At 40.6% G+C, this 18219-nt stretch overlaps 1 protein-coding gene across 1 annotated transcript in view; it reads right to left on the reverse strand.

Moving 5' to 3' along the window:
* The window catches only part of adgrd2 (adhesion G protein-coupled receptor D2), a 34752-nt gene that overhangs the window by 15653 nt on the left and 880 nt on the right, over nt 1-18219 (reverse strand). The window contains exons 3-13 of the mRNA XM_053325607.1: nt 16507-16746; nt 15760-16389; nt 13964-14086; nt 12432-12526; nt 8883-9176; nt 6547-6658; nt 4532-4666; nt 4063-4171; nt 542-647; nt 389-444; nt 61-187 (exon numbers count right to left, since the gene is read on the reverse strand). Of these exons, the coding sequence (XP_053181582.1) occupies nt 61-187; nt 389-444; nt 542-647; nt 4063-4171; nt 4532-4666; nt 6547-6658; nt 8883-9176; nt 12432-12526; nt 13964-14086; nt 15760-16389; nt 16507-16746 (2027 nt within the window). The remainder of the gene's footprint in view (nt 1-60; nt 188-388; nt 445-541; nt 648-4062; nt 4172-4531; nt 4667-6546; nt 6659-8882; nt 9177-12431; nt 12527-13963; nt 14087-15759; nt 16390-16506; nt 16747-18219) is intronic.

An 18219-nucleotide genomic window follows, 5' to 3' on the forward strand; every position in this document is an offset into this window, starting at 1 on the left:
CATACTAAAGATGAAAGTCCATACAAAACACAGAGTGATAATTGAAGAGAGGAATGTTACCTGGGCTTCATAAACCTGCAGCAGCAATGCAAAATTGGTGGTGTGATTGCAGTAGCATACTGTGTATCCATATTGTTTGGACAAAACCTCACACCCTTTGGTATTCCACCACCCACCAGCCTCCGGACTAGTTAGACAAAAACAGCACATACTTGCATATCTACATACAACACAGGAATGCCAAGAATGAAAATATTCTGCTACTTAAAAAGTTTTATAGCATTTGTCACATCTTGAAGAAACAGGTAAGATAACTGTGGTATTACAGAGGAATCTAAGACCTCCATAAAAGCCTACACTCTTACATAAAAAGTTCATTGGAACTTACGTGAGATTAAAATCCCAGAAGGCACACACAGGATCATACACCGTGCCAGTGAAATTCTGTAGGGAATGAACAGCCCACATGATGAATGTATATTTAATTAAGAGGGGAGAGGAGAGTCTCAAATAGGGACGTTTGGAGAGATTTTGCTATAACCTGCGCTCTGTGCCGGAGCTGGAAGTGAACTGCTGTGCTGACTGGCTGGTCGTCTCCCAGCACTGTGGTGGATATGACAGAAGAGCCTAGGACGGTGCCCAAATACCTGGTTATATACACAAATACATACATTACAACAACAGATGCAGGGAGCAGGCAGAATAGGCAGAATGTATATGAAGGTTTATCAATGTATTATCCTAATGATAATGCTTGCATGTTGTTTTGCAGGTTGAATTTTAACCATCTTAGTTTTGCGTGCTAACATTCACTAATCGGCACTAAACACAAGGCAGAACTGAAGCTGATGGGAACATCATGGTAGCTACTGTATTTGGCTTCTTCGATTGAGGCTACAAAAGAGCGATGTAACAGTTTTATTGACTTTTTCAGAGCCAAGGTCAACAGCATGTGCTCTCCGATGTCCAACTCTTCCTCTCTCTGCTTATTCCTGTCATTGACACTGTTGTCTGGGAGTTCACCGTCTCCACTCCGTTTTTACTAGCGTCAGGTTGAGCCGCATTGAGAAAATCCCCCAGGAAGATGAAACCCTGTACTTGTACGCTGAACCCCACTGGCACAGCTCTACTTAAAATCATACATCCCCATTCTCAGGCCCCTGATCACCCAAACTGCCAACCTCTCCTTTCAGACTGGTAGTGTTTAAGATCACACCTTGGACCCAGAAGTTCTTGCCAGCTATAGACCTCTCCAACCTCCCTTTCCTGTCCAAGGTGTTGGAGAACTTCTGGTAGCTTCTGAGCTTCAGGACTGCCTTAAACACAACAACCTATTCAAACAGTTATGCTCAGGGTTGTGAACGAGCTGCTGATGCAGGGTCTTCTTCTCAACTGATTTTCCTTGACCATTGGACTGTCAGACCTTTTGGGTAGGACTGAATATGTGGCACAGGGAGGGTTCAGGACAAGATCATTCCCTGTCCGGATGACGGATTCCAGTCCCGGACCTTCTAGCTTCATTGTTGATTTTCATTGTGCTTCTCTCCTTTGTCCTTCCTTTCTCTCCTCTCAACCCCAACCGGTCCAGGCAGATGGCCGCCCACTTCTGAGTCTGGTTCTGCCTGAGGTTTCTTCCTGTTAAAAGGGAGTTTTTTCTTGCCACTGTTGCTCATGTGGGAATGTTGGGTCTCTTTAAAGTTAAAACCTGAAGAGTTCGGTTTAGAACCTGCTCTATGTGTAAAGTGCCTTGAGATAACTTTGTTGTGATTTGGCGCTATACACATAAAGATTGATTGATGAGATTGATTGATTTACTTTGCTGATTATACCACACTATTCATCAAAACTGCCTCAAACCCTTCTGCTGCCACATCACACCTCAGCACCTATCTTAAGGAGATAAAGGCCTGAATGGGGACACATTTCCTCACACCACACCAGTTAACCAGTTCAGTCATCCCCCATACCTCATCTCAGCAAGACATCTATGCAAAACCTCTGTCTACCACATCAAAACATCTCTGAACTCTGCCCCTTTCTTCAAAACTGGACCACTGTAATGTGCTCTTCAGAAGCATCCAGAAGCTCGAGTACATTCAGACACAGCTCTGCCAGGATTTTGATGAGAATGTGAAAACACAAGCATATAAAACAATTCTGTTTTCATTGGACTAGCTCCCTGTCTCCTTCTGGATTGACTACAAAGTCCTGCTACTCACATACAAATCTATCCAGAGACATGTGCTTCCCTATGTACAGGAACTCATAATACCATAAACCTCAACCCTCACCCCCAGATCTGCCAGAAGCTCTCTTCTTCAGGCCTCTACTACTAAGCTCCACACCGTGGGGGATTGAGCCTTTTGCTTTTGCACCACAGCCTTCTAACCATCTGAGAGTAATACAGACCCTAGACTCTTTTAAAAAAAAGGCTTGAAAACCTTTCTATTCAGGAAGGCTTTTTCATTTGAACCCGTATTATTATTTTCTTTTATGTTGTGTGTTCTATGTTGTTACTACTGTAGCACTTTGAGTTTCACTATGAATGAAGTGTGGTACAAATTGGGGAAAAAAAGTTTCCTGTTTTTCTTTGTAATTTGTTTTCATTGTTTCATCGTTTTTAATCATTTTCTTTACGTTGTTCTTGGTCTCCACTTGTTCTGTCTTATTATCAGCTTGTCAGTCAACTGTGAAGCACTTTGAACTACAATAACCTGTATGAAACTTTTTATATAAATAAAGTCTGATAGATTATTATTGATGATGGTGCTAGATGAAAGGTCTGTTTTTACAATTCATCCAGAAGGGACCATGAATGTTGTACCAATTTTCACAGCAATCCATGCAATAATGAAAAACAGCAAAACAAAAATAACATTAACATGGTGACACTCAAGAAGACACCGGTCATTAGAGTACATTATTTTGGATAATTAAAAAAACATGATGCCAATCCATCAAGTAGATGTTAAAATATTTGAATAAAAGAGTGAAAACGTTGACCTACTAAGAGGCGAGGACCACCAAGAAGAACGGAAAGATAACATTTTACTCAAGTTCACGAAAAACTCTGTGAGTGCGAGTACAAAAGATCAGTAAGTAATTGATCAAACCTTCTGTTCAACATACAGAAAAGTGATATTTGCAACTGCTTTGCCCACAATGTCCCATCCACTGGTGTGTTTTACACAAAATCAGACACACACCCCTTGAATCAGGTCGTGTTGACAGATGGGTTGAAACTGCATGTCATGTGTGGATTGTGTTCATAGATGATCTGGAAACTCGTGAAACGTCAGACAACCATACAAAACTTATGGATCCGTGTGTACGACAGTTATTAATAATAAAGGCTGAAGGCCATGTGAATAAGAGGGTTAGTTGGTAGGTCTATGATTACCCAAAAGGTCAACTGGTATCTCCACTCTCATAATAATGCAAACCATCATTTTACTATCAACAACTGTTAGCATCACGTGACAGAGATAGCTTTATGGACCATTAGTAGGGCAAACATTCTGACTTTTCATTATAAATGGTAAATGGACTAATGCTTTTCTACTCATAATTACCACTTTTACACTACACCATGTCTCATTCAACTATTCACACACTTTCATACACTGATGGCAGGAGCTAATTATTCATACACACATTAACACAGCAATCTGGACTGGGACACGTCATGTGGACTGGAGAAGCCGGGAATCAAACCGCCAATCTTCCATTGGTGGACGACCTGCTCTACTTCCTGAGCAAAATCTGCCAGTATAGCTTATAGCTGCATGCCATTTATGCAAGCTCATTACTATGACTTACTGGCACATCTAACTTTATTACTGTGCTTTTTCTGTGATGACAATAGGTAAGGGTTGGTGGATCAGAAGGTCAATGTCCTATGATATAGTGCCTGATTATAGAGAACAAGTTAATTATCAGATACAAAAAACATGCCATACTGTGACATGTGTAATGACGGTTCAGTAGAAAAACTACATCTAAAAACAACTAAAACAGTCCATTTTCAGCTCCATTTATGCGTGTGTGATGCGTGTGTGTTACCTCTGGCTGCCATCAGTGATGGTAGGAACCATGGTGATGTTCTCTTCAGGATTGAAAAGAGTTTGCAGAGAGCCGTACCACGTGTTGACCAACGTGAGCTTATGGAAGCCTGCAACAACATTCAACACAACAGCAAGATCAAGATTTCTTCAGCTTGCACCAGACAGAAAATAAAACAGTACTAAGAGAAATTTAGTTCAGTTGGGATCACTCATTGTTCGAGATGAATAGTTCTTGCAAAACCCAACAATGTGCCTCCATCTGCACTTCACTGCAAGACCTTGGGAGTGTAAGTAGGTGAATGCATGCTACACATTCACAAGTCTGTCATTAGTGTATTGTCCACTGCATTCTTTCTTTGTCTTCTTTCTGTGCAAAAGCTCAGCGCCGGCATAAATAAGTCTGAATAAGCGATTGCTGTATGTGCAAGTGGATGAAGATGATTGGTTCTTGTAGCATTTTTTCCTACCGTCGTTATGGAGATCATGTATCTTCTGATATGGGACTGAAATACAGTCTAGGTTGGTGTGTTTCTCTGTGTCAGGCCCACAGAAGCTTGAGCCTCTGGATCCTTCCTGTAGTCTCTGCTGCTGCACCTCCACTTCTGCAAATGACAAGGGAACAGAGAGCAGGTTTAATAAGTTACAAATAAATGTGTTTTCTGACAGTTTTGCATTGCAGAAACATCCTTTGCAATATAAATTTGGAGAAAATAAGAGATCACTTCAGCTGAAAGTAAAGTTGCACAAGTTTCTCTCTTTCTCAGTCCTGTTTGGCTCCTTTTTCTCTGCTTCTCACCGGACCATTTTAAAACCAACAGTATCAAAACAACAGAGATGGTTTTGGATTGTAATCAATATTGATTAACCTGAGCAGGTTACCATGGCAACTTTAGTATATTTTTGCCAGATTGTAAGAGCTCTGTATTTTATTGTATCCCAGGAATCTACTAGAGATTTGTGTAATACAATATCAAGGTAAGTACAAATTGGACATCTAAAAAGAAAACCTGTGGGGAAAACTGAGGTTTTAGAAGTTCCATGAACAAATCTGTCCTATTTTATTGAATGTTTTTCTCAAATTCTGTGCCCTACTTTGTATGAGAAATAGCGTAGGAGAACAAATAAGAGAGCACCACAAAAGCTGAACAATAGGTTCACAAAGACAGGGTTTATTGCAGCACTATTGTACTAAATTGTGTTACATGGCATAGGTGTACTTAATACAGTGTAACTGTTTGTATATCCAGGATATTCAGTTGGATTAATGACCTTGGTGGCATATAAGTGTTCTTATAGCTACAATGTTTACAGTAGACACTCAAACCAGCAAAACTTACATAAAAATCTAGGTTATGGTAATTGCTTCATTTAACATTGAGTATCGCTCTGGTGATGGTTGGACTTAAAGGAACAGTCTGATATTTGCGAAATACACTAGGCTAGCAGCTCCCCCTTCATTTTTAGGCTTTCAGACTTTGTGCTAAGTGAGGCTAAACATCAATGAACCAATGTACTGAGACCCAAAACACAGCTTTTTTTAAAAATGTGGCTTTGCTTTTACAGCACCAAAATAATAATTGAGATCTAAAGGGTGACATCCAATGGAGCATCAAGTACAAATTGTTAAATGATTAGAAAGGTTGTAAACATGTTGCTAACAATGCCTCAATACACAGAAAAAGTTTAACCATGTTTTCAGTCAGGCTGGAAACAAGAATAAATGTTTACAACAGACAGCTTGGGTTGTAATTCTATTCTTTACCATACCCTGTTAGATATATATATATATATACTAATGAACTAACAGTGATGAATTGATGTCCAGAACTTAAAAATGAACCCCAAGTTATAATAACCATTGCCTTTACTTTGAAGCCAAAAGTTAAACCTTGATATTGAGTTTCAGGAGTGCACGGAAGCAGCCTGAGTGCGAGGAGAGGCGCTGAAGCCGGAGCGGGAATTCTGTGCAAGCAACAATATATATCTAAGTGCAAACATACAGTTTGAGCAGGAGCAGAGCGAATCTAAGTGCAAGCAAGGGGCTATTTGAGTGCGAGGGCAGGGTTTTGAGGGAAAGTATTACAAAACCTAGATGTAAAATCAATAAATCACACTCTCAAATTGAAAGACCATGCTCTTGAATAAAGTCATAATAAAATAATAAATATACGAAGAAAGCCCTATGAAAATGACAGCTTAGATGAAATCCAGGGTTATCTGTACCACATCATTTGGTTATCAGTCTAAAATCACTTTGTGCAATTCTATATCCCTGTGAATAATTGGTGAATGGAATCTATTTTCTTAAAAGGTCAGCTGTTACATAATGTCATTTTTTTCTACAGTGCTGCCAGTTTTCTAAAGCACCTCCATGATGGACTTGCTGACCTGGCTCAAATGTATCATCCGTCAAAATTCCTTTGTTATATGTGTTTCATATGTGTATTATATGTCAGTGTATGTATGTGTGTGTGTGACTTACTTATGTTGGGGCTTTGTATGGATAGGTGATCAGTCTCTGCCATCAAGTGAGGGCTCAGGCTGGTCACCATCCGGTCAATGCTCTTGACCACGTCCATGGGGCCGTTCACCACCTAAAAACACATGGAGCACCGGTGTCTCAGCAGCACCACTCAACCCCATTGCCCTGCTCAGCGCCAGCTAAAGAGGTATATTTCAAAAATGATCATTCAAACACTGCACAATAAGAAAAACGCTTTCAGCACCACAAACTGTTTGCCAGAATCTACATAGAGTTTTAGCTGAAGACATCACCCACGGCTCAATAGATAGGCCTATAATACAGGGTACAATCATGGATTTTGCCATTGTCTATTGTTAAAACTCCTCATTCTGAATTCAATATGCCCATCTAAGTGCTGAGCCTTGGAGACGGAGCCGGCGGCAGAGCGAGGGAGGTTTGTGGATGAGTACAGCCGCAGTTTTTCCAAGTGCTGCTCATCCATTGAGTCTGGGCTGTGGTGGCCTTGGAGCACTGAGAGGCCTGGGGGAGGGGGGGGGGGGGAGAGAGAGGGAGGCAAGTGCTGATAGAAACACAACACTTGTCATGAGGCAGCCTCTGTACAGATCCATACACTCCAGCATCAATAGTGCAGAGACACAAGTGACAAAAAAAAAAAGACATAATGTACCCATGGGGGAAGTGGGTTAGAACATGGTTTCCTCTCTGAATGATGATGTAGTTCAGAAATGATGTATGTGAACATAAATGAGTCAATGGATGATTAAGCTTCATCTACATAAAGACATATGGAGGCTGATATAGCATGTGTCAGTCCTGTTCTACTACTGCTGATGAGCTCTAGTAGTAATGCATCTATAGAAGCATACTGCCCTCTAGTGGTTTAAAGCTGGAATAGTAGCAGATGTTCATCGGTCAAGTGTTGCTCCACCATGAGAACTTTGTTGTTCTGGAGTCTGAGAAAATAAGTCTGATGATTGGGTGTGGGCATGACAAATTTTCAATGCTATTCAGTTACATTGTGGGAAATGTAGTATCCAGTGTAAGTACATAGAGAGTGAAAGTGAAACCAGGGTTTTGTTCCAGAATGAAGAAAACGTCATTCAAAATGCTGTAATGTGTACTAATATCAATGACTCAACCTCCAGCCTCAGACCAGAACTTCAATAGTGTGTCCTGTTGTTCACTGCATATGTTTAAACAAACAAACAAAAAAAAAACCCTAAACGGTTGATGCACCAAGACCATGGATGAATTGAGGGGTCACAGCTAGTTACACACAAATTATGATGATGTGAGAACCAGTCCTAGTTAATTGTCATGGGAGCTTTTGTTTGATATGTTTTTAAAAACTTATAAAAGCACCAAAATGTTCCAATTTGTCTAAACTATGCAACTCAAGACTAATGAAAAGAAGCACTGAATGAAAGATTGGACTGAATTACAGGACTGACTTTGGCTCTCTATACATGAGAACACAATCCATTTGTCAGGTAACAATGTTTTTATCTCTGACAAACTTTCACAAACTGCACTTTTTAATGTACATTACTGTGTAATATCAGTATTTCAGGTGTATTATTACTTTCAGTTCAACAGTGCAATATATGTCTTCTCTTTAAATATGTACAATATCAATATCATACTCATTCTGCCAACACCAATATTACTCTTATACATAATGTTACCATTTTTTACTACTATTGTTTTTTACTTCCAGAACACCGCTCCAAAATATGAACTAAAACAGACTTCTATTGGCTTGATGATAACCCATATTAGCATTATCCCAGGATTTGTGAAAGGATGTTGTGAGACTATGCGGTTGGAAAAAAAGAAGGAATCTCAGTCTTCAGATAGAATAAGTAGTCTTTTAACTCTTTATAAAGCAGCTGTCACAAAAACTAAGTTGGAGTACCTCAATTACACTGTTGCTCCCAATTCAACTAACTAGCTTTTTAAATGTGAAGGGTACAGTTTAGACCTGTTCTATGTGTAAAGTGCTTTGAGATGACTTTGTTGTGATTTGGCGCTATACAAATAAAGATTGATGATGGTTGATGATGATAAATGGGTTTTATAAAGTGCAGTTTTCTTTATAAAACTTGAAACTTGAGCTGGCAACCTGGGTCAAGGCTTAAAAAAACAAAACATTCTGTTATATGCCTGTAGAGTGACCTATTTAAAAATGCACTGCTTACGCTCCTGAAAAAAAGGGATACAGGGACAAATTGATTTATTTTCTGTTGTTATCCACATATACAAAGCAGCACACGGAGGAGGCGATCATACAGCAAGGCTAAAGAATATGTGGGGTGCAGTGCAGTGAGTGCTACCTCCTTGATGGCGTGCCACTTGAAGGCGTTGTCCTGGCTGATGATGGTGTCAGCCACACTGATAAAGCGCTGGCTGAGCTCTTGGATGCTGTCCCGGCTGTGGTTGGCGGCGTCAGAACGGGGCTGTGTGGGGACGTCGGCAGCCAGAGACAACAGCTGGATGAGAGACACCATATCAGCTGGCTGCAGGCCCTCCTGCTGAGTGTCCTCCAGGGCCTGGACAGACACATCCAGCAGGGCAGACGCCTCAGCCAAGCTGCTCAGACCTGACGGCTGCTGCCCAAGCACCGCCGCCTTAAAGTGGAGACAGACACTGGATTAAAACAGGTCAATGTCAATATTTCAGTTTGGAGTATAATGGATAAGATTCAGCCATTGGATAGTAGTTCAGCATTACAGTGTCATTTTAAAATATCTATTATTATGATTATCTAAAATCATGTTGTAATTTAAAGGTTTTTCCGTGTCGGTGATAAAGAATTGTGTGAACAAATAGAAAAGCAATGAGGGTCATATTTAACTTTCCACCTTGAAAAAACCCCCATCAAACTTCAGACTGAACTATACACAGAAGAGTTTATGTCTGATGTTATTCTGCAAAAAGTCTGTTACAGTAAAATGTTCATGTTACCGCATTAAAATCTGAGGAATGACATCACCTCCTGCTCCCTCTTTGAAAAATGTAAGAAGAATTTATGAATATTTAAATGTTATTCATTTCAAAAGTTTAACTGCTGAACACAAGATGTGCTTAGGTGTAGAGCCCAACTGATATGGAATTTTAAAAACTACTACTAAAAATACTTTCTTGCAATGCAGCTTCATTGCAAGGATGTGCATGTTTGTGTAATTAGCATAATGAACTCATTATCAGGTAAAATAAAGATGGAATCGTATGCTATGCTCTTTGCAGACACTAGATCTCAACCAGATATTTGAATGGAGGGAGGGAAGACCCAAAATATCATTTTCTTTTATATATTTTATTAATCCAAATTGTGTGAAGGAGCCATATTGCAGGTCCTTCATGCCTGCAGCTGTCAGACTGTACAATCACCCCCCCCCCCCCCCCATATCTGGCCCATATCTGCTGATAATATTGGCTGGGGCACTACTTAAGTTCAAAATCCATTCTCAGTGTTTGTGCACTGGAGGCTTCAAATTTCCACATCACATTTGTGTAAGTTGGAAATTGGCTCCAAACCAGTCACCAGTGGTGACATTACAAATCAAGTCAGACATCACTTAATCTAGTTACTTCTGGACTAATGCAGTTTTCTGAATTCAGGGTTAAGCCAAAAAAAAACTCTCTCACACTTTCACCTAGTAAAAAAAAAACAGAGTAGCAGCTCAGATTTTAACAAATTCAAAGAGACATGATCAGATTGGCCCTGTGATCCACAGTTTTAGGGTTGATTTGAAGGTTTTTGCTGATTACATCTTAAGCATTTCCAGGGCCGCCTTCTAGAGTTATATTGCTTAACAGCTCCTATGCTTCTGTGAGCCAGAACACAGCCTCAGATCTTCAGGCAGGACCCTTCTAACTCCTCTAAGTCCTGGCTCAAGACTAAAGAACTGGAGACCAAAGACTAGGGGGGCTTTTAAAGTCAGGGTCCCTCAGCTTTAGAAGTTCCTGCTTGAAGACATCTTTTAACCTGTTAACGCACGCTGTTCCGTCCACGGAACGGGACGGATGTTAGGAGGTAGCCACAAGTTCTTCTGAATGTTTTAAACACCAACCCTTAAATATATATATTCATGCCGTACATCGTTGGAAAGCTTAGATTGTCCTGATTCATTCAAGACCACTCACGACTTATATGGTTGCTCACAGCCGTAATAGTATTAGCGATTAGCTCGGCTAGCCCCTGAGCTAAGTAAGAAAAGCTATAATGCCTACATACCTTCAAAGTCTTCCCTTTATCCACAACGATCATCTTATGACTCAGGACTTTCTGTACAGCTCGCCAAATATCCATTCTTGTGAAATATGAAATCCGTTTCCTTCTAACCGAAATACTTTCCTCAATATGTCCATGTATTTAGTCCAACACGTAACGTAATAACACACCATATACGGTCCGTTTACGTCATTTCCTGACCTGCACGTCCATCTCAGAGTACACGTGACTAGATGTTTACGACCGTGAGCCTCTCCTGCTTCTGACGACACCACACACAAGCCAATCGGTGTTTAGGATTAGGCAGTACATGTATCCAAAGCCAATGAGGACATGTGACCGACAACAATGACGACATGGCTTTGATTGACAGCTGTTCTAGCCTATGGGAATATTCGGTGAAATGAAGTTGATAATCTTGTAGCCAATAGTCAGAGGTTTCCAACGGAGCTATCAGGTTTGGCTGTCCATAAACAAACTCCAAGCGTAACCGGCGTGCGCCCGGTGCGTAAAAGAGTTGAACCATATATCATTACGCACTCGGCATTTTGGTACACGGTTGGTTCTTCTTCGACTTAACATATGACTTATAGCAAAATAAACAGATAGATAGATAGATAGATAGATATGGCCAAACAAAAAAATATGGTTATATGTAATAATAATAATAATAATAATAATAATAATATTAATAATAATAATAATATGGCTTCAGTTTTCATTAGAGACTAAGATTTTGATTGTAGGCAAAGGGGATGTGAAGTTATAGGTGTTTGACTGCGGTTATACAGCTTTGGTAACCAAGTGTCCATTTGGAGTCTCCAAAAAGGACCTGAGGAAAACGCATGGACATACCTGTTGAAAAATAATTCTGAAAAATTCATCTTTTGGTCTTATGACTCCAAATTTGGACTGCATGAAGCCAAGACATGTGGCTGTGGCCTCATTGTGTCTATATCCTGCTGAGAGGTCCCTGAATGTCTGTACACATGTCATTGTATAGGCAAACCTATGGGCGAGTAAACAACCCCATCATTGTAACCTCTGCCACTCTTTGTCAGTAAGTCACAGAATCACACAGACACTTTTACAAGAATCCTGAGAGTGTTTCCTTTCCAATGATACCAGACACATCTCTGAGTCTCAAACTATGTGGGATCTGTGCTGCTCACAACTTGGGCATGTCGTTTAGGCTAACAGCATAAAAAACAGGGGCGTGTGTTAAGTGGTTAAATAACGCATTAAAACTTATCCTTTAAAAGTCTATTTTAAAGGATAAGTTAGCTCAAAGTAGAAGTTAGCTATGTAGGGGCGACTGTGGCTCGGGTCGTCCAATAATCGGAAGTTCAGCAGTTCAATTCCCTCCTCCTCCAGTTCACATGTTGATGTGTCCTTGTGCAAGATACTTAACCCCTGAACTGCTCCTTATGGCTGTGCAAACAGTGTATGAACGTGTATGTCAATGTTTGCATGACTGACTTTTTATAAAGGACTTTGTAACACTTTTTGAAAAAGTGCTTTTTACATTTAGTTTATTATTATGATGAATCTTGCTCCTAGGTACACACTTTAGAATGTGAAGAGAGCCTTCTTTTGTCAAACTCTGCACATAGGAGGAGTGTAAAGAAGTTGGAATAAAGATTTGTACCTGGCTTTTGTTGGAGAGGTTCATCAGATGGTTCATGAAGGCAGAGGGCTGAGAGCTCTGGGCATCATTCATCTGCTTCATCTTCAGATAACGCTCTGTGCCAAAAACAACGTGACATCAGTGTGGATGATGTAATGGTAGGATGCTTGGCTGCTCAGAGATCTCATCCATCAGGTGGAGGAGTCCAACGCTGAACACACAGCAGAGCCTGACCTATCACCTTCCTGTCAACAGGTGGACTTTACCCTCTTCAAGCTCAGACGTTATGTGATTGTGATTGTCAGTGACTTAAACTTTCCATAACTATGTCTACAATCATTTTTCAGCATACGAATAAGACTTCTTTTCTTCTTTGTAACTCCTTGTACTCACGTCAACACTTTCCCCTCCAAAATAAAATGCAGTGAAAGGTAAAATACTTCATATCATGTATCTGAACATCTCATGAACTCCCTACTCAGAATTTTCAGATGGCCACAGTGCTTGCTCACTTTACTTTCTGTCATTGCATGCTGACATATGCAAATCCTATTATGTGTTTCAGCATGATTCTAAAGAAATGACCATATTATTCCATTTTAAAGGCGTTTTAAAAAGCCAACATTGAGCACAGTGAAATCATACCTTCAATATTTTTCTAGATATTTGGGCATTTTAGGGAGCTTATACGGGTATTAAAACGTACACATCATGCTAAATTTCAGAACTGTATTCCTCACGAGATTAAAAAAAAGGTTCCTTTCATTTGAACGAAACAAATACAGAAAATACTGAGAAAGTATAGAAAGTTAATTTGATAAATAAAACCTGAAATATGAAAGATAATCAAATCAAATAATTAAAACATTTCACAGACTAATTTTTGGAGTCATTTTTAAAAAGAGGTTATAAATCAATACCCTAAAAATTATCTCCCATTAAGGGTATTGATTTGTTTCATGAAAAGTAAAGGGGCGCACAAAGTATCAGGCGCATGGTTGAAGTGAGAATCTGAACAAAACACCGGCACTCACAGATCAATCTTCTTATTTATTGGCCATCATCATCATCATCATCATCATCATCATCATCATCATCACGCTATGATGGCTTACAGCTGAGATGTATTAATCATCAGTTTATTTGTCCACAATAAGTAAGAAGATTGATCTGTGAGTGCTGGCGTTGTGTTTGTATTGATTTATTTTATGAGGTTTTATGTTGTTTTTTGGCCAGAAACGTTATGAATCAACTTCAGTATTACGACACATTATATCTTTGGATTGCTGGAGTTTAAAGTATTAATACTTCACACTGTACCGTTTGTTTGTGTTCCATAATTTCCATCACTTTACTCAAAGCCACATTTTTCAAAACAGACAGGACAGTTTATCTCTTTAAACACATTCAATTGCAGATGTATTTTATTATTAAAAGCAGGGATGTGATGCCCAAATCACAATAGTGCATAGTACCTTCAGCCTATAGATAACTGTAGTGGTGGTTTGGTTTGTCACAGTTTCAGCTTGTTGTTGTGACAAAGTGATACTCACCTCTGCTGCTCCTGCAGATGAAGGGCAGTGGTTCAGAGCAGTCTGTCAGGCTGAACAATGGGAGCTGATCGGACCAGCTCTGCAGCATCCTGCAGCCCTGCAGCTCCATCTGCTGGTGCACCGCTGCTCACATCATCACACATTCATACAACAGTGAGATACAAACCAAACAGTCAGCGTGAGAATATCTAAGATCCTCAACCAGTGAGAAATTATGAAATAAAGATGAGATTTGATTTCAAAAGAACAATGATGAGAAACAGCAAGGGCTCGTAAAACCCGATGAATCATATATTTACTATAACTGTTGCCCTTGTAATAATGTAATAATGATATAAAACAACTGGAAACCTTCCAGGATCCATTTCTTTGTTGTGGAAAATAAAAGACTGCACAGATGTCTCATGAGGAAATGAAAGTCAGGCAGCGGGGGAGTTAATGTTCACCACTGCATGGAGCTCTGTTCTTCCCCAAGCTGCCCCCGCACTGCTGGAGCTGTGGGAATCCCCTCCTTCCATCCCTCCCTCCCTCCCTCCCTGCCTCCATGTCTCACTCTCGCTGCACTCTATTCAATGAGACATCTTTTCTAGAAGTGTCTCTCACTAAGACACAGGCTAAGACTGGTGTCAAATAGAAGACGTAAGAAAATAGAGCATGAAAACAAAACAAATGGAAGCTGCAAGCATAGAATGTAGCTATTGTAATATTAAAAGGACAGGTTCACAATTTATATCTTAAAACAAACAATCAAGTAGCCAAATGAATTTGAATATCATACCACCAGTTTTGCAGTTTTTGGAGTGTATCATAATAGTTTTAATATTTGTGTGAGCATCATTAAGGATGTGGCTTTTAAAGCATACTTTGCATTATGTTGTTAATCAGCTGCAATGCGGTTTTCTTAAAAGGGAGACTTTTCTGGGTGGCATGTTGTGGTTGTGTAGAGTTCAATCAGAGTAAGAATGAATTTATTTTCACCTTACCAATTTAGCTGAACTTACAGTGAAAGGATCTGCAGCATCATTGCAACAAAGTCTGAAGGGGAACCCTAAGAATAATAGGGTTAGGTTAGGGTTAGGATTCACCCTAACCCTAAGAATAATAGGGTTAGGTTAGGGTTAGGGTTCAGTCTAACCCTAAGAACAATAGGGTTAGGTTAGGGTTCAGCCTAACCCTTAGAACAACAAGGTTAGGTTAGGGTTAGGATTCACCCTAACCCTAAGAACAATAGGGTTAGGTTAGGGTTCAGCCTAACCCTAAGAACAATAGGGTTAGGTTAGGGTTAGGATTCACTAACCTTAACCTTACAGAGACTCTAGTTGTGTCCTCAAAATTCAGGCATAGGAAGATTAGTATTTATCAATCATATTTAGTGGCCTTTCATGTTGGTGACCCAACATGTTCACCTCATTGTTGGGGTGGATCCTAGACCTAATAGAGATTCAACAGGTTCAACCTACTTGTCTAATCATCTGATCATTTCTATTGGTTATGATAACATTGCAGTCATCATAGTAATTCAAAGATCTAAGATCCGGTAACATGGCAGCATTTCTACAACAAACTCCAACTGTAAAACATAGTTTTATCAGTCACATTTAGTGGCATTTTGCCTGTAGGTTAGAGTTCACCCTAATCTAAAAGAGGCACTAGTTGTATCCTCACAATTCAGGCATAGGAAGACTGTATTTATCAGTCACATTTAGTGGCAACATTTCAAGTTGACAACCCAACATGACATACAGACTCCTAAAGCCTGTGAAATGAGACACAGTTTGTACAGAAAGAAGCTTTACCTGGGCAAAACAGAAGGGCCTGCACCTCTTTCACCACTGGGTGCCTGCTCAGGTTGTCGAGGCTCCAGCTGAAAAGCACTTCCTGGGTCATCGGTGAACATGCATTGAGAGCACGAACATGCCTCAATTCCAGGGACGTATTCCAAACGTTCAAGTCAGTGATATTCCCAGAAAAGGGCTCTGTGAAATTCCCTCCAAAGGAGTCTTGGTCCTGGCCCAGGATGAATATCCCGTTGGCGTGGATATCCCTAGAATTGTCTATGTCTGAGCCCCTGTCCTTACTGTCTCCATCCACATAGATAGCCCACTGACCGCTGCTGTGGCGCCATGTAACACAGATGTGATGCCACGCTCCGTCGTTGGGGAAGGATGCCTTATATGGCAGGTGCTTCCCATGGATGATGAGCGCCAAGAGGATGCGGCCCTGCGTGTCCACTTGGCCTCGTAGCTGAAACTCATTGGTGAAGACAGGAGCGGCGTAGGAGAAGATGGTGGACACCTCGTTCCACTCTGGGTCCCACTGAACGCGAACGCACACACTGATGGACGATAAGGCGGGGAAGGAAATGTTTACACGAGCAAAGCCCTCACTAGATTCCTTTGGGAAATGAAGAGCTGAGAACTGTACATCTAAAACAAAATCAGGAGAAGAAGAGCTGTTTAAGTGATTTGTACATTTTTAAACCAGTTTCTATCTTTCTACTCAATGATTCAATTCATTTCTTAAATCACACTGATCACACTCACACTGCTTAGATAAGGCCAGGGGCTTGGAGGCTGTTTTACTGGAACCCTTGATCCAGACAGGTGAGTGGAGTCCAGCCTGACGCAATAGCTCCAGGGCTCCTTCCTGGTCATTTGACTGGTCTAGGGTGGCGAGTGAGCTGAACTGGCCTCTGCAGAAGCTGTCAGCCCTGGAGAAGGCCAGCGAGTCATTGACCAGCTGGAAGGCCCAGTGTGACGTTAGGTGAACCAGTCTGGACTGTCCTGGGAAGTCAAACAGAGAAGACAATTAAAACCAAAGTAGGACATAAAGACTGACAAAGATTGAGGTGTCAATGAGATTTTTTTTGGAGGGGTTGACTAGATAAAGGGTAGGGGCTTGATGGATGAATGGATGGATGGACGGATGAGAAACGCTGGTACAGAGAATTGAAACCTCTCAACACTAAAAGTGAGTAAGTGTCTCACCATGTGAGTCCCCTACTTTGTCTGGCCCAGCATGTGTTGGTTCACTCTCACATATCACCTACAGGAGAGAATAAAGTGACCATTTCAGTAACTTGTATGTAGCATTTTCCTACATAATTGATATAAGGGAATTCATCTGGCAATTGAACACATTTATTGTTAAACATACAACAGGCATGTACTATATGTCAGTACCTACTATATACTTTGAGAACATAGTCATCAGTGTACAAATACTCTGAAAGTCGCAGTTTATAGTCATTGTGCCTTACTGGAAGCTATTAAAGAAGCAGATAAATCTTTCTGCAAGGCTATTTTATATAATGTAGTATAGAAAGAGAAGGTTATTACCACAATAGAGAAGAGTATGAGTCCAGCATGCAAGGCACCAGTCATCTCTAAGCCAGTCTGGTATCAAGCTGAAATAAACACTTGTTCAGCTTTTGTGGAAAATAATTATTCCTCTGGGTCCAGATGTATGTCACTTCAGGAAAAAACAAAATACAAGCAATGTATCTCTGTCAAGTGACAAAGTGAATAAAATAAACACTATATTTCAAATGATTTGAATATAACATGGCAAAGCTGACGAATTTGCATTTTAGCGTGTCACACTACGACAGATAGTTTTCCAAAATTCTGGAGAGTGTAAGTCCCAAGTCATTATTGCTGAATAGCCAGTAGCAGAGTCTTTTCTTCTCCACAACAGCAGAAAGTCGCTGTTTGAGTAGCAACGAGCTCTGCATGTATGGGACAATCAAAGCTAGATCCAGTTCAGACTCGTCCTCTCGTGCCCCGGCCTCAACGTCCAGCATATCCAGTAGAGTTTGTAGGTCTCCAGACTGGGAGAGAGCCAGTGATCCCAGAGGGTCTGTCCAAGAGTCCCAGTCTGTCTCCTGCCTCCTAACTCCCCTCAGACCCCTCTACCCCTCCCCTTCCTAACACCCTGAAGCCATCTTCCTTTGTCATGCAAATACAGTCATTTTTTAAAAGAACCCTTCTTACGCAAGCAGTGTCAAGCTTTTGGCAGAGAGAGTACATCAAGAGCAGCAGGGCAGCAGACATTTTTACCACATAGCCCTTATTTATGCCTTCTATAGGACTCTCTAAAGTTAATTGGAGCATGTGTTTTATTACTGTACTTCATAGTCAATAAAAGATTAGTACTACTCATGCAATCATTGCACAGTAAACCGTTACCGTCACGTTTGTCTGTTTGTGTTCGGGTGGCTTTCATCTCATGTTGTGCACACTACGCTTGAAAAGCTT

The sequence above is a fragment of the Scomber japonicus genome, chromosome 9 (genome assembly GCF_027409825.1).
Source record: "Scomber japonicus isolate fScoJap1 chromosome 9, fScoJap1.pri, whole genome shotgun sequence".
In the NCBI taxonomy this organism is placed as follows: domain Eukaryota; kingdom Metazoa; phylum Chordata; class Actinopteri; order Scombriformes; family Scombridae; genus Scomber; species Scomber japonicus.